At 46.8% G+C, this 15,858-nt stretch overlaps 1 protein-coding gene and 1 long non-coding RNA gene across 4 annotated transcripts in view; both read left to right on the forward strand.

The window, feature by feature from the left end:
- Nucleotides 1-5,844: 5,844 nt before the first annotated feature.
- C13H2orf42 (chromosome 13 C2orf42 homolog) overlaps nucleotides 5,845-15,858 on the forward strand; it is a 43,547-nt gene continuing 33,533 nt past the window's right edge. Inside the window, exons 1-3 of one of the 3 annotated variants that reach the window (XM_050754432.1) lie at nucleotides 5,845-5,953; nucleotides 13,486-13,754; nucleotides 14,424-15,258. In XM_050754432.1, the coding sequence (XP_050610389.1) occupies nucleotides 14,436-15,258 (823 nt within the window). In that variant the 5' untranslated portion in view covers nucleotides 5,845-5,953; nucleotides 13,486-13,754; nucleotides 14,424-14,435. Of the gene's footprint in view, nucleotides 6,330-13,485; nucleotides 13,755-14,423; nucleotides 15,259-15,858 lie in introns of all 3 variants that reach the window. The other 2 variants (XM_050754434.1, XM_050754433.1) reach the window with 2 other exon arrangements.
- LOC126934114 (uncharacterized) overlaps nucleotides 10,208-15,858 on the forward strand; it is a 239,224-nt gene continuing 233,573 nt past the window's right edge. Inside the window, exon 1 of the long non-coding RNA XR_007718835.1 lies at nucleotides 10,208-12,914. This is a non-coding gene — a long non-coding RNA (uncharacterized LOC126934114). The remainder of the gene's footprint in view (nucleotides 12,915-15,858) is intronic.

Here is a 15,858-nt window from a genome sequence, read left to right on the forward strand (position 1 = left end):
TGCCAAATGTTGCAAGAGGGGCACCACCACTTCTAAATCTGCAAGAGAATCAGAGGTTAACATAATATCAATGTAATGGAGTAGGCGGATCCCCTTTGGACATTTCCAGGCGGCTAAATCCATAGCAATGAGACCATGACACGTGGTAGAACTACGCACATAGCCCTGTGGCAACACTGTGAAAGTCCATTGTCGCCCTTCCCATGTGAAACCAAACTGTTCCTGGCTCTCTGGAGCAATATCATTTGAAAAGAATGCATTAGCCAAGTCCACTGCATAATGCTACTGTCCCAATTCCATTGTCAGGTGGTCTGTCAAATCCGTGATTGACAGGACAGCTGCATGTAAAGGGGGTGTTACTTTATTTAGTTCTTGATAGTCCACTGTCATCTGCCACGTCCCAACAGGCCTTCTGACTGGCCATACCAGAGAATTGTAGGTGCTGTGGGTGCCATGCACTATCTGCACCTCCTGTAGCTTTTTTTTTTTTTTTTTTTTTTGAGACGGAGTCTGGCTCTGTCGCCCAGGCTGGAGTGCAGTGATGTGATCTGGGCTCACTGCAAGCTCCGCCTCCTGGGTTCACGCTATTCTCCTGCCTCAAGCTCCCGAGTAACTGGGACTGCAGGCGCCTGCCACCACGCCCGGCTAATTTTTTGTATTTTTAGTAGAGACGGGGTTGCACCGTGTTAGCCAGGATGGTCTCAATCTCCTGACCTCGTGATCCGCCCGCCTTGGCCTCCCAAAGTGCTGGGATTACAGGCATGAACCACCACACCTGGCCCTCCTCTAGCTTCTTAATAGTCTCGTTTATCTCCGTATGCCCTCCTGGCAAGCAGTATTGACAAGTGGAGGTAACCTGTCGGGGTTGTGGCAGAACCTGGGCAGGTGATGCGTATGTCCCAATAGTACCGGCTTTCCTACATGTACTTGGAGTCTGAATTCTCTGGCTGTGGTGTGTAAGTTAAGACCGTGCAAAATATCCATCCCCAGAGTGTATTCCAGTATGGGAGACATATACACAGTGTATAAACGGGGAGCCAAGCAGCCAATGCCGAGGTGCAAAGATACAGGTTTTATTTTCACTGACTGGCCTCCGTAACCACCTATGTATGCAGCCTTGCCTAAACACTTATCCCGGTTCCCATAGATGAGGCTACAATTTGCGCCAGTATCTACCAGCACCAACACCTTCCGTACATTGGCGGGGTACCAGTGGATTGCCAATTCCACATGTGGCCTCCAATCTCTGGTGTCCTGCCAAGCCAGGCACCTTGGCCAGTTCCCTAATCAAACACAAAAAGCTTTATTCCTCCATCCATCTGCAAGTAATCTTTGAGCTGGAGTGTCCAGCAGGACTGGGTTGAGCAGCATCATCCTGCCCCCTCTTGGGCATTTTCCAGAATTGCTGCTCCAGGGACAATTGCTTCCACAAAGTTAACAGCACTTCATTGGGTTGCCTGTCAATTTTGTCTCAGGCAACCCCAGCCAATAACAAATCAATTCACATCTGCCTGGGGGTCACCCGCTGGGGCCACTTTTTGTCCTGTGGGGTGGCTCCCTATGGGAGGGATACCTTCCCCTTCTTTATGGCACAGACTCCCTGCTCACACTGCTGGCTTTCTGCTTCCCCAAGAGCTGCCATGGCAGTATCACCTTAGGTATGGTGGTCACCTTATGCCCCATGTACAGAGAAGGACAACAGCCAGAGAGCTAAAACCACTCGGGGATGCAGAGCCCAACACAAGGTCCCTCATGTGGGAGGTAAAGCATTCATCATCTGGCCCTTTGGGTATTCAAATCAAACATAGCCTGCCACATACCCATCTTCCGAATTACCTCCACCAGCTCTGCATGTGATTGCCATTTACTCACAGTTTTTGATATTTCTCTGGCATCGTTCCACCCTGTCCATATGGCTGCCATCAGCCATTCAATCAGGATGCGGTCACCTTTCCCGTGTGCCAACTGCCTGCTCACCTGCAACCACTGACGGAGGGAGGGGTAAGCTGTGACAGAAGCCAACTTTTCCATCTCAGCAGTGGAACTGGAAATACCGTCAGCTCCTTTGTCCCAGAGGCGGAGCATCCAGGCAGGCAGGGGCTCCTGCTACTTGCCTAACTCCTGCAACTCAGTGGGGGTGTAGGCACTATATGAAGTGTGCTCCACCACTGTAGGGGGGCCCTGAGCCCGCCCTTGGGGCCCAAGTGGCTGTTCATGCTCTATTTTCTGGCAGACCACAGCGTCAGCCTGCAGCAGGGGTTCTTCCTCCTCGGTATCAGATCGAATGGGAGTTTCTGGCCGGGAAGGCAGGCTCAAGCCTGCACTTATGGCAGTTCCCAATTCTTGTTCCAAGCTGTGTATCTGGGCCTCCAGGCACTCAGCTAGCACCTGGAGGTTCCTTACCTGTGCTGCATCCCACGGGGACTGGGCATGCACTTTCCACAGCATAGTCAAAAATGCCCATCCAACTCTGCCGGCAAAGGCACGCTCCTTCTTGGTGCTGTGTGCTTCCAGGTGCTTCAGCGCCTTCTCCATGCTCCCGGGGGACATGTCCACCTCCGCCCCTGTTTCTACCAGGGCCCATCTGAGCAACACAGCTGCCACTAGGTACCACAACCCATGTTGGAGCCACATGGCCAACCAGGGATCGTCAGGTGCTGAGAACTCACTCACTTCAGTATCCTGCCAGTTACACCAATTGTCAGGGTCCAACCCGAGCTGGGGTTCGAGGGGAGTTGGTGAACGGGTGGCAAGTAGTTGAAAGAACACTTGGGGGTCCGGAGGCAGGTGGGACATGGCTTTATTATGTGCCCCCTCTCACAGTGTCAATGATACATTTATGCACCTCAGAGCCAGGTGATGAGCTCACTTATAACATGGTTACATAACTGTGATTATACAATGCACAGGATTGTGCACCTGCACTCCAATCCCGCTGTGTCATGCTGCACCAGATGTTTACCTCAGCCTACTCTTGACTGCCCTGCAGCCATTTTCCTTGCATATATATATACCATGGAATACTATGCAGCCATAAAAAAGAATGAAATCATGTCCTTTGCAGCAACATGGATGAAGCTGGAGGTCACTATCTGAAGTGAATTAATGTAGGAACAGAAAACCAAACACTCCATGTTCTCACTTATAAGTGGGAGCGAAACATTGGGTACTCATGGAAATAATGACGGCAACAATAGAAACTGGGAACTACTGGGGGGAAGGTTGAGAGACTAACCATTAGGTACTATGCTCAGTACCTGGATAATGGAATCATTCATACCCCAAACCTCAGCAATGTGCAATATACCAGGTAACAAAGCTGCATATGTACACCCAATCTAAAATAAAAGTTGAGAAAAAAAGAAAATTTGATTTTGTGCATTCTATCTTATGCTCAGTTTTGGTCTGAGTTTTGTTGTTGTTGTTGTTGTTGTTGTTTAATTTTTTTTTTTTTTTTTTTTTTTTTTTTTTTTTTTTTGAGACAGGGTCTCTAAAAAAGGCCCAAGCTGGTTTCAAACTCCTGGGTTCAAGCAATCCTGCCTCACCCTCCCAACATGCTGGGATTACAGGTGTGAGCCACTGCCCCCAGCCAAGTTGTTTTTTATAAGAGACAATTTGGTAAGGGATCAAAAGATGAAAATACAGAAATAAATGGCATATAAATTTTGCATAACAGAGAGAAGCTTCTAGTACTGATGATGGCAGCTCAAGAAATGGACTTTGCTTTGGAAGGAACAGAGTAGTCCACAGCTTTCCTTCCTATGCTTGCAGGAAACTGCTACTTGAAAAAGATGAAACATCTTTAGATAGGTTTCTCAAAAAGTAGTCAAGTGCCCTTAAGTAAGTACTTCCATTAATCTCAAGATGCCTTTGAAAATTACCGAAAGAAGTTCTGATTTCTATGGCTTCAGTGCTTTCTCACCTGATTTGTTGCAATACAAATAATACAAGGGTTAAAAAGTAGGGACTTTGCATCTTTCTGAATTCCAGAGTAAATAAGTGGTCTTTGAAGAGGTTTTCAAATACAGGTAGGTTAACTACCATTTAAGGCAAAGTCTTTAGTTACATTGCAAAGATAAATACTTAGGAGGGTAATGTTTTGGATTCTTCCTGGCTATCACTCATCAGTTAATTAGGGTCTTTTAGAGTTTGGTTTGGCTGGGTGTGGTGGCTCACACCTATAATCTGAGCACACTGGGAGGCCAAGGTGGTAGGATCGCTTGAACCTAGGAGTTCGAGAGACCAACCTGAGCAACATAGTGAGACTCCATCTCTACAACATAAAAAATTAAAATAAATAAATTAGCCAAGCATGGTGGCATGCAGCTGTAGTCCCAGCTACTTGGGAGGCTGAGGTAGGAAGATGATTTGACCCCAGGGAGTTGAGGCTGCAGTGAGCCATGATCATGCCACTGCACTCCAGCCTGGGCAACAGAGCGAGACCCTGTCTCAAAAAATAAAAAAAAATAAAAAATACAGGCCGGGCGCGGTGGCTCAAGCCTGTAATCCCAGCACTTTGGGAGGCCGAGACGGGTGGATCACGAGGTCAGGAGATCGAGACCATCCTGGCTAACATGGTGAAACCCCGTCTCTACTAAAAAATACAAAAAACTAGCCGGGCGAGGTGGCGGGCGCCTGTAGTCCCAGCTACTGGGGAGTCTGAGGCAGGAGAATGGCCTAAACCCGGGAGGCGGAGCTTGCAGTGAGCTGAGATCCGGCCACTGCACCCCAGCCTGGGTGACAGAGCGAAATTCTGTCTCAAAAAAAAAAAAAAAAAAATACAATGCCAAATGTTGCATGGGACACACTTATACTAAAATAAATAAATAAATAAATAAATTGTTTAGCTCAAATTCAAATGTAATGGAGTGTCCTGTATATTTTTTCTGTCGATTCTAGAGACAGTTGCGGGGTGGTGCAGCCAAAGCTGCCTTGGAGGCAGCTGCAGGTGGGACACATGAGGGGCAGCTGGGGCAGGTCCTGGGGACCACTGAGGTGAGCGCTGCTAGGGCTTCTGTACACTGATCCATTGGCTCCCACACTGAGTATGAGAAGAGAACCAGAGCCCATGAAGGAAGTGCCTTCTTTCCACTATCACTGCATTGTTCCCCAAGTGCCCTCTACTGACAAAGCCTAACACTGAGCCAACAAAGGAAAAATGTTTCACAAAAAAAGGTGAATTGGGAGCTGAGAGACTCCCTTCTCAGGGTCTTGCACAAGAACAGTTTTTCCCTATTTTGTGCTTTCAAGTCTCCACTTAAGTCACTTCCTCTAAGAGGCTTTCCTTTCTTCACCCCACAATCTAAATCACTAACTTCTCACTCCATCTTATACTTCTCCTTTATAGCATTTGTCATAATTTTTAATTCTATTTAATTATACATGTAGTCGTTTATTTAAACCTGTCCTGCCCACTAAACTAAAGTACTGATGACTATTTACTTTTTTTTTCTTCTTCTTCTTTGAGACAGAATCCTGCTCTGTCTCCCAGGCTTCCCAAAGTGCTGGGATTACAAGCGTGAGCCACCACGTCCGGCAACTCAGGCCATTTTCGCATCGATTATCAGCGAAAGTCTATTCAGAAATAGGACTCTCTCAGGCCAGAAAGAGTCAAGACCAGCACTGGAACTGTGTCAGCAGTAAGATCTGCCAGAATCACTCGAGCCCCAAGGCAGAGCCTGAGTTTTACAGCCGCTAGGTCGGCGTAGGTTCTACCACCGCATTCCCCTAGAGTCTCAGCGGTCTCTGAAGGAGAAAACTACAACTCCCATAAGACAACGCGAGCTCGGGTGGGCGGCTACTTGCCGCTCGTGGGCGGCTCTGACCAATAACGATTGTCGTTACAGAGAACAATTTGGCCCCGTTTGTAAAAGGCCGCGGCAGGCGAAGAGAGAAGAGGTGAGGGCGGTCGTCAGCGAAGTGCCCCGGGACTCGTGGGGGGGGCGCAGGGCAGGTAAGGGGGTCGTGTTGGAGCGAGGACCGGGGCTGCGATGGGGCAGGGGTGTAGAGCTGGGGTTCCCAGCGGAGAGCAAGTCCAAGGAGCAGCTGCCGGCGAGGTGATGCTTCTGCCTGGGCCTACTTGGGACCGGAAGTGAGCGCTCGCGCGGGGAGGATGCCGGGAAGCAGGTCCCAGGGGATATGTGTGTGTCGCCGCAGGCCCATCCCGGAAGCCGGCCGTGAGGTGAGCGTCCAGGAGGTCGGGCGGCAGCTCCGTGACTGCAGGGCCCCGACGGCCTTCCTCCGCTGTTCCGAGGCCGTTCAGGGCTGATGTGCCCCAGCCTCCCAGTTGTGGTTTGGCAAGCCATCCAGCAGACTACAAACCCACGTTTGTGAGTTACCTGCTGGCTGTGACACTTCCGTCAAATCTGAGTAACAGTTTCCTCATCTCTAAGATGGGTAACATAGTATCTACCTCACAGGGTCGTGTGGGTAGTACACGAGTAAATGCATAGAAAGGGTTTAACACGCAGTGTACTCAGCTAGTTTTATTATTTATCCGTGATGATCATTCGTTCTCTTCCCCTAACTGTGCCTCACAAGCATGAAACAGCATCCACCAAACATTTAGGTCTGGGTAGTGGTTGGATGGAAACCCACCGCGGGTTAATGCTTCCAACACCAGTCCCTTAACACTCCCGCCAAGGAGGCTGATTTGTAAACTTGCCGAGAAGAGACTACCCAGGAGATCTTTCAGGTTTCAAATACAAGTTCTTTACAAGTTGTGTTAATTGTTAGTATATGCTTTCGATATAGAGTCTCTAGGAAGTAATACTAGTACATGTTTTAAAATTCAAATACTGCCAAACAGTGAAATGTAAGTCTTCCTCCTAACTTCTGTTTCCCAAATCCCATGTCATTTCTTCTGAGGCAACAGACATTGAATGTGTGTGTGTATAGATAGCTACATATGTGTGTCTCTGGTCGTTTTTTTTTTTTTTCTTTTAAAAGGAAGAGTAAAACCAAGAATAGCATATTACAAAGTGCTGCACTTTTTTCACTCCACACTGTATCTTTTTTTTTTTTTAAGAGACAGGGTCTCACTATGTTGCCCAGGCTGGTCTTGAACTCCTGAGCTCAGTGATCCTCCTGCCTCAGCCTCCCAAAGTGCTGGGATTACAGGCGTGAGCCACTACATCCAGCTACTCAGGCCATTTTTTTTTTTTTTTTTTTGAGATAGAGTTTCTCTCTGTTGCCCAGGCTGGAGTGCAATGGCACAATCTTGGCTCATCGCAACGTCTGCCTCCCAGGTTCAAGCGATCCTCCTGCCTCAGCCTCCGGAGTAGCTGAGATTACAGGCGCCCTCCTCCACGCCCGGCTAATATTGTAGTTTTAGTAGAGACAGGGTTTATCCATGTTGGTCAGGCTGGTCGGGAACTCCCGACCTTGGGTGATCTGCCCGCCTCGGCTCCCAAAGTGCTGGGATTACAGACGTGAGCCACTGTGCTAGGCCATGCCATTTTTTTAAAAATAGCTGTAAAAATATTTTATTTTCTGGAAAGTATTCCATTATATAGGTATACCATAATTAATTACACCAGTATCTTCTTGAGGGACATCAGGTTGTTTCTTATATTTTGCTGCTACAAAGATGCTTCATTGAGTTGCCTTATAATTTCCCTCATTTCACACACATGGGAATCTGTAAAATAAATTCTTAGTGTAATTGCTGGGTCAGAATATCAGATCAAAATATACTGATTCCAAATACGCAAGGAAGATACCAGACAAGCCCAAATTGAGGGACATTTTATAAAATATTGGACTCTTCAAAACTATCAAGATTAGGAAAAAGAAAGACAAACTCATGGCCTCGAGGAGACTAAGGAGACATGCGGTATCTTGGATTGGATCCAGAAACAGAAAAAAGGGACAAAGTCTAGAGTTTAGTTAATAATAATGTGGCAATGTTGGTTCTTTGGTTTTGACAAATGTCCCATGTTAATATATGATGTTAACATCGGGAAATTGGGTGAGGGGTGTTTGGGAACTGCGTTCTATCTGCCACTTTTCTGAAGATCTAAAATTATTCTAAAAGGTTTCTTCTTTTTTAAAAGGGAGATTGAGGCCGGGCGTGGTGGCTCATGCCTGTAATCCCAGCACTTCGGGAGGCCGAGACAGGCAGATCACTTGAGGTCAGGAGTTCAAGACCAGCCTGGCCAACATGGCGAAATCCTGTCTCAACTGAAAATACAAAAAAATTAACAAGGCTTGGTGATGGATGCCCGTAATTCCAGCTACTTAGAAGGCTGAGGCAGGAGAATTGCTTGAACCTGGGAGGCGGAGGTTGCAGTGAGCTAAGATCACGCCACTGCACTCCAGCCTGGGCGACAGAGCAAGAGTCTTTCAAAAAATAAATAAATAAAATAAAAAGGAGCATTAGTGGACAACTGGTAAAATCTGAATAAAGCCTGTAGTAGAGTTAATAGTGTACCAATGTTAAGACCTTATTTTTGACAAATGCCCCACAGTTATGTGAGATGTTAACATTTGGGGAATCTGTGTGAAGGGTAGGTAGGAAGTCTGTGTACTGTCTTTAGCTTTCCCATAAAAGCTAAAATTTAGCCAGGCACGGTGGCTCATGCCTGTAATCCCAGAGCTTTGGGAGGCCAGGGCGGGTGGATCATCTGAGGTCAGGAGTTCGAGACCAGCCTGGCCAACATGGTGAAACCCCATCTCTACTGAAAATACAAAAATTAGCCAGGTGTGTTGGCACACCCCTGTAGTCCCAGCTAATCGGGAGGCTGAGGCAGGAGAACTGCTTGAACCTGGGAGGCGGAGGTTGCAGTGAGCCAAGATCATGCCACTGCACTCCAGCCTGGGTGACAAAGTGAGACTCTGTCTCAATTTTTAAAAAAAGCTAAAATGTAATAAATGTGTTGAAATAAATTTTCTTTTTTTTTTTTCTTTTTTTGAGATGGAGTCTCGCTCTGTTGCCCAGGCTGGAGTGCAGTGGTGCAATCTCGGCTCACTGCAAGCTCCGCCTCCCGGGTTCACGCCATTCTCCTGCCTCAGCCTCCCAAGTAGCTGGGAGTACAGGCGCCCGCCACCTCGTCCAGCTAGTTTTTTGTATTTTTTAGTAGAAACAGGGTTTCACCGCATTAGCCAGGATGGTCTCGATCTCCTGACCTCGTGATCCGCCTGTCTCGGCCTCCCAAAGTGCTGGGATTACAGGCTTGAGCCACCGCGCCCGGCCTGAAATAAATTTTCTTTTTTTTTTTTTTTTTTTTTTTTTTGAGACGGAGTCTCACGCTGTTGCCCAGGCTGGAGTGCAGTGGCGCGATCTCGGCTCACTGCAAGCTCCGCCTCCCGGGTTCCCGCCATTCTCCTGCCTCAGCCTCCTGAGTAGCTGGGACTACAGGCGCCCGCCACCGCGCCCGGCTAATTTTTTGTATTTTTAGTAGAGACGGGGTTTCACTGTGGTCTCGATCTCCTGACCTTGTGATCCGCCCGCCTCGGCCTCCCAAAGTGCTGGGATTACAGGCTTGAGCCACCGCGCCCGGCCCTGAAATAAATTTTCTAAAATTATTCCAAAATTGAAAGCATTTTTAAGAAAGAAATATGCACATATAATGTTAAAGATAATCACAAATCGCCCTCTGAAGGGCATAATCAAAAAGTAAAAGAAAAGACTGGGCGCGGTGGCTCACTCCTGTAATCCCAGCACTTTGAGAGGCTGAGGCAGGTGGATCACTTGAGATCAGGAGTTTGACACCAGCCTGGACAACATGGTGAAACCCTGTTGCTACTAAAAATACAAAAAAGTTAGCTGGGCATGGTGGCCCGTGCCTGTAATCCCAGCTACTTGGGAGGCTGGGGCAGGAGAATCACTTGAACCCTGGAGGCGGAGGTTGCAGTGAGCTGAGATCGCTTCATTGCACTCCAGCCTGGGCAACAAGAGCGAAAAAAAGTAAAAGAAAAGATAAAAGAGTGGAATTCCTATGTTGATGCTACAGCTATTCCTATGCTAAAGCTACAGCACCAACAGCTGGCACACCACCTCCTCCCTTAACGACAGACTTTTTTTCCACTTTGATGATATGTTAAATCATCATTAGCAACATAATTTTTAAATTAATTTTTTAAGCTCTTTCATATATTATAAATTGTGTGTGTGTATGTGTGTGTGTATATATATACATATACATACATATATATACACACACACACATATATACATATGTCATGTCATTTTGCAAATGAAAAAATCCTGAAGCCCAGAAGTTAAAGGACTTGGTCACAGAGATAATTCATGGTTAAGAGCAAACTGATCCTTCGTGTTTTGACTTTGGAACAATATTCTAAGAATCCCTGTGGGACTGAATGAGAATACCTACTAAAGAAGTTCATTGAGCTGGGAAGGAATGCTGTGTGAACAGGCTAATGACTCTACATCAGTGGCTTTTAACTGGGGCAGTTTTGCCTCCAGGGGACATTTTGCATTATCTGGAGACTTTTTCTTTTTCTTTTTTCTTTTTTTTACAATTAGGGATGGGACTTGCTACTGGGATCTAGTGGGTAGAAACCAGGGATACTGTTAAACATTCTACAATGCATAGGATAGCCCCCGCAACAAAGAATTATCCAGCCCTAAATGTCAGCAGTGCCAAGGTGGAGAAACCGTGCTATGCATCTTATTTCACAAAGCACTTATTTTCTTTAAATGTGTGTGTGTGTGTGTGTGTGTGTGTGTGTGTGTGTGACAAAGTCTTACTCTTTTGCCCAGGCTGGAGTGCAGTGGTGCAATCTTGGCTCACTGCAACCTCTGCCTCCTGCATTCAAGCAATTCTCATGCCTCAGCCCCCTGAGTAGCTGGGGTTATAGACAAGTGCCACCATGCCTGCCTAATTTTTGTATTTTTAGTAGACACAGGGTTTCATCATATTGGCTACACTGGTCTCGAACTCCTGGCCTCAAGTATCCCTCCTGCCTCGGCCTCCCAAAGTGTTGGCAATTACAGGTGTGAGCCACTGTGCCTAGTCTTCTTTTTAAAACTTTTTTTGTGAGACGGAGTTTCACTCTTGTCGCCCGTACTGGAGTGCAACAGCATGATCTCAGCTCACTGCAATCTCTGCCTCCCAGGTTCAGGCGATTCCCCTGCCTCAGCCTCTGGAGTAGCTGAGATTACAGACGTGGTGCACCACCACGCCCAGATAATTTTTTTTTTTTTTTTTGTATTATTAGTAGAGACGGGGTTTTACCATGTTAGCCAGGCTAGTCTGGAACTCCTGACCTCAGGTGTTCCACCTGCCTCAGCCTCCCAAAGTTGTGGGATTACAGGCATGAGCCACTGCGCCCAGCCTAGAACATTTTTTAAGAAGAATAGAGACCACTGGGCATAGTGGCTCACACCTGTAGTCCCAGACTTTGGAGGCCGAGGCAGGAGGATTGCTTGAGCCCAGGAGTTCCAAGCCAGCCTGGGCAACATAGTGAGACCCCATCTCTGTAAAAAATTAATAATTAGCTGATTGTAGTGGCACGAACCTGTGGTCTCAGCTATTTGAGAGGCCGAGGCAGGAGGATTGCTTGACCTTGGAAGGTCAAGGCTGCAGTGAGCCTACTCCATCTTTTTTTTTTTTTTTTTTTTTTTGAGACGGAGTCTCGCTCTGTTGCCCAGGCTGGAGTGCAGTGGCCGGATCTCAGCTCACTGCAAGCTCCGCCTCCCAGATTTACGCCATTCTCCTGCCTCAGCCTCCCAAGTAGCTGGGACTACAGGCGCCCGCCACCTCGCCCGGCTAGTTTTTTGTATTTTTTAGTAGAGACGGGGTTTCACCGGGTTAGCCAGGATGGTCTCGATCTCCTGACCCCGTGATCCACCCGTCTCGGCTTCCCAAAGTGCTGGGATTACAGGCTTGAGCCACCGCGCCTGGCCATCCTACTCCATCTTTGACAACAGAGTGAGACTCTGTCTCAAAAAAAAAAAAAAAGAATAGGGCCAGGCACAGTGGTTCAAACCTGTAATCCCAGCACTTTGGGAGGCAAAGGCGGGCAGATCACTGGAGGGCAGGAGTTTGAAACCAGCCTGGCCAACATGGTAAAACTGCATCTCTACTAAAAATACAAAAATTAACCAGAGAATTGCTTGAGCCCGGGAGGCAGAGGTTGCAGTGAGTCGAGATCACATCACTGCACTCCATCCTGGGTGACAGAGCAAGACTCTGTCTCAAAAAAATTTTTTTTCTCTCTACATCTTCTATAGTCCACTGATTAACAAATTGGAAAGTACAAATAAGAATAGTTTTAAAATGTCCACGTTTTCACTGGTGCTATAAACTCGTCCCCGACTGTAATTTTTACTGAGTAAATGAAGCTTTGTGAGGCTGGGCACAGTGGCTCACACCTGTAATCCCAACACTTTAAGAGGACAAGGCAGGAGGAGCGCTTGAGGCCAGGAGTTTGAGACTAGTCTGGGCAACAAAGTGAGACCCCTGTCTCTACCAAAAAATTTTTTAAAAATTAGCCAGGCATGGCAATACCTACCTACAGGTTCAGCTACTTGGGAGGCTGAGGCAAGCAGATCACTTGAGCCCAGGAGGTTGAGTCTGCAGTGAGCCGTGATTGCACCACTGCACTCCAGCCTGGGTAACAGAGCAGAAAAAAACATAAAGCACTCTAAAAATGTGATGTATTACTATTAGGAAGGATGAGTGATTGACCAATTATATAACATGGCTCTAGGTATTTTGTTTTTTTTTTTTTAAAGAGATGGGGTCGGCCAGGTGCTGTGGCTCACGCCTGTAATCCCAGCACTTTGGGAGTCTGAGGCGGGCAGATCACGAGGTCAGGAGATCGAAACACAGTGAAACCTCGTCTCTACTAAAAATACAAAAAATTAGCCAGGTGTGGTGGCATGTGCCTGTAGTCCCAGCTACTGGGGAGGCTGAGGCAGGAGAATCACTTGAATCTGGGAGGTGGAGGTTGCAGTGAGCCGAGATTGCACCCTGCATTCCAGCCTGGGTGAGCAGATTGAGACTCTGTCTCAAAAAAAAAAAAAAAAGAGATGGGGTCCTGCTCTGTCGCCAAGGCTGGGGTATAATGGCACAATGTGCAGCCTTGCTCTCCTGGACTCAGGTGATCCTCCCACTTCTGCCTCCAACATAGCTGGAACTACAGGTGCACACCACCATGCCCAGCTAATTTTTAAATTTTTTTTATAGAAATGAGATCTCACTATGTTGTCCAGGCTGGTCTTGAACTCCTGGGCTCAAGTATCCTCCACCTCAGCCTCCCAAATCTCTGGTATTACAGGAGTGAGCCACCATGTCAGGCCTCTAAAGTGTTCTTGACAACCCCCTTTGTAATGACATTAGCACCTTTTTACCTTCTTACAGTTGGAAGTACAAAACACTTAACCATTTCCATAATAATTTCTGTCAAATACTTCTCAAGTAATTGTGAAAGACTTTGATTCCTATTCTGTTTGATTTCCAAGGAAAGAATCATCCTGTCTTTGTATAACTTTGATATTTTTTCTTGTTTTACTTGCAGACTATCAAGATCTTCACTTAGGGAAGTGGGAATCTTATTTGCGGAACATTGGGCAGAAGCTTTGCCATTGGCTGGTGAAGAAGGAGGAGGCAGAATGTCTGCATTGTTACACCATACAGCTCAAACTTCAGAAGACTTTGGGTTAAGCATTTATCGTTAGTCTGCAAATGATCGTGTTTTCGCCTGATTATTAGAAACTAATGAATCACCTTTTAGGTCTTATTAATTCAGGTTACACTGTTTTCCAGATGCCTTGGCAGCTGGTACAGGTAGGATTGGGCTGGGTTTTGTGGGAAATGATGGAAGGGAAAAAACTCATCTTTCATGTTCTCTAGTTTTTGCTGAAGTTAAACATCTGGGATGTAAAGATTGGGTTAACTAACCTCCATTGTTATATAAAACAGAGTTAAACCTGGAGAAATGCTTTGATTATTAGGATTTTAAAAAATAGGTATGAAAGGCAGTTTCCTTTACTTTCATTTTGTTTGTAGGTTTAAATTTATGTTGTTTTGTGGTACAGTTTAAAAATAGTGGATAGCAGCCGGGTGCGGTGGCTCACGCCTGTAATCCCAGCACTTTGGGAAGCCTAGGCAGGTCGATCACAAGGTCAGGAGTTTGAGGCCAGCCTGGCCAACATGGTCAAATCCCGTGTCTACTAAAAATACAAAAATTAGCTGGGCGTGGTGGCGGGCGCCTGTAGTCCCAGCTATTCAGGAGGCTGAGGCAGGAGAATCGGTTGAACCCAGGAGGCGGAGGCTGCAGTGAGCCGAGATTGCGCCGCAGCACTCCAACGTGGGTGACAGAGCGAGACTCCGTCTCAAAAAAAAAAATAGTGGATAGCTTTTTTATATTTTGCTTTCTGTACTAAATATTACAAGTGACTTTAACTTTTGCGTGTGAAGGTATACTCATGCTATTGGGTATATTATCTTTTGTAGGGCCTGTGAAAAATGGAACCAAATTCTCTGAGGACTAAAGTCCCAGCTTTCTTATCTGATTTGGGGAAGGCCACATTGAGGGGAATCAGAAAGTGTCCCCGATGTGGCACATACAATGGAACCCGGGGACTGAGCTGTAAGAACAAGACATGTGGAACCATATTCCGCTACGGTGCACGCAAGCAGCCTAGTGTTGAAGCTGTCAAAATCATTACAGGCTCTGATCTTCAGGTCTACTCAGTGCGGCAAAGAGACCGGGGCCCTGATTACCGATGCTTTGTGGAGCTCGGGGTTTCAGAGACAACAATCCAGACAGTGGATGGGACAATCATCACTCAGCTGAGCTCTGGACGGTGTTATGTCCCCTCATGCCTGAAAGCTGCCACTCAAGGCGTTGTGGAAAACCAGTGCCAGCACATCAAGCTGGCGGTGAACTGCCAGGCAGAGGCCACCCCTCTGACCCTGAAGAGCTCGGTCCTGAATGCAATGCAGGCCTCCCCGGAAACCAAACAGACCATCTGGCAGTTGGCCACGGAACCCACAGGTCCTCTGGTGCAGAGAATTACTAAAAACATCTTGGTGGTGAAATGCAAGGCAAGCCAGAAGCACAGTTTGGGGTATTTGCATACATCTTTTGTGCAGAAAATCAGTGCCAAAAGCTTGCCTGAGCGCCGTTTCTTCTGCTCCTGTCAGACTCTGAAATCGCACAAGTCAAATGCCTCCAAGGATGAGGCAGCCCAGAGATGCATTCATTTCTTTGCTTGCATCTGTGCCTTTGCCAGTGACGAGACATTGGCTCAGGAATTCTCAGACTTCCTAAATTTTGATTCCAGCGGTAGGTGGTATGGTTGACCTGGTTATTATGTTTTTCTAAAATTGCAATGAAAGAGTTCCATTGATACATTTGGAGATTGTCTTAGCAACCTTCAGAAACAGTTGCTAGATAATTAAAAGTGTCCCTTCTTTTTTTTTTGAGACAGGGTCTCACTTTGTTACCCAGGCTAGAGTGCAGTGGCATGATCACAGTTCACAGCAGCCTTGACCTCCCAGGCTCGAGATCCTCCCATCTCAGTCCCTGCAGATAGCTAGGACCACAGGCACGTGCCACCATGCCTGGCTAATTTTTAAAATTTTTTGCAGAGATGGGGGTCTTACTTTGTTGCCCAGGCTGGTCTTGAACTCCTGGGCTGAAGCAGTCCTCCTGCCTCAACCTCCCAAAGTGCTGGGATTACAGGTGTGAGCCACCGTGCCTGGTTGCATTCCTTCTTTCAGTCCCAGTCAGCATACTTGCATAAAGGTTGGTTGGTTGGTTGAAATTAATGATGAAGAGACTTGATCATTTTTTACTGAGACAATCTAGCAAAGTTAGTTTGCTGTTTACTCTTCCACAGATGCCCTGTGTTAATTATAACAAAGAATGAACAAAAAAAAATGT

Source organism: Macaca thibetana, chromosome 13, assembly GCF_024542745.1.
Source record: "Macaca thibetana thibetana isolate TM-01 chromosome 13, ASM2454274v1, whole genome shotgun sequence".
NCBI lineage: Eukaryota > Metazoa > Chordata > Mammalia > Primates > Cercopithecidae > Macaca > Macaca thibetana.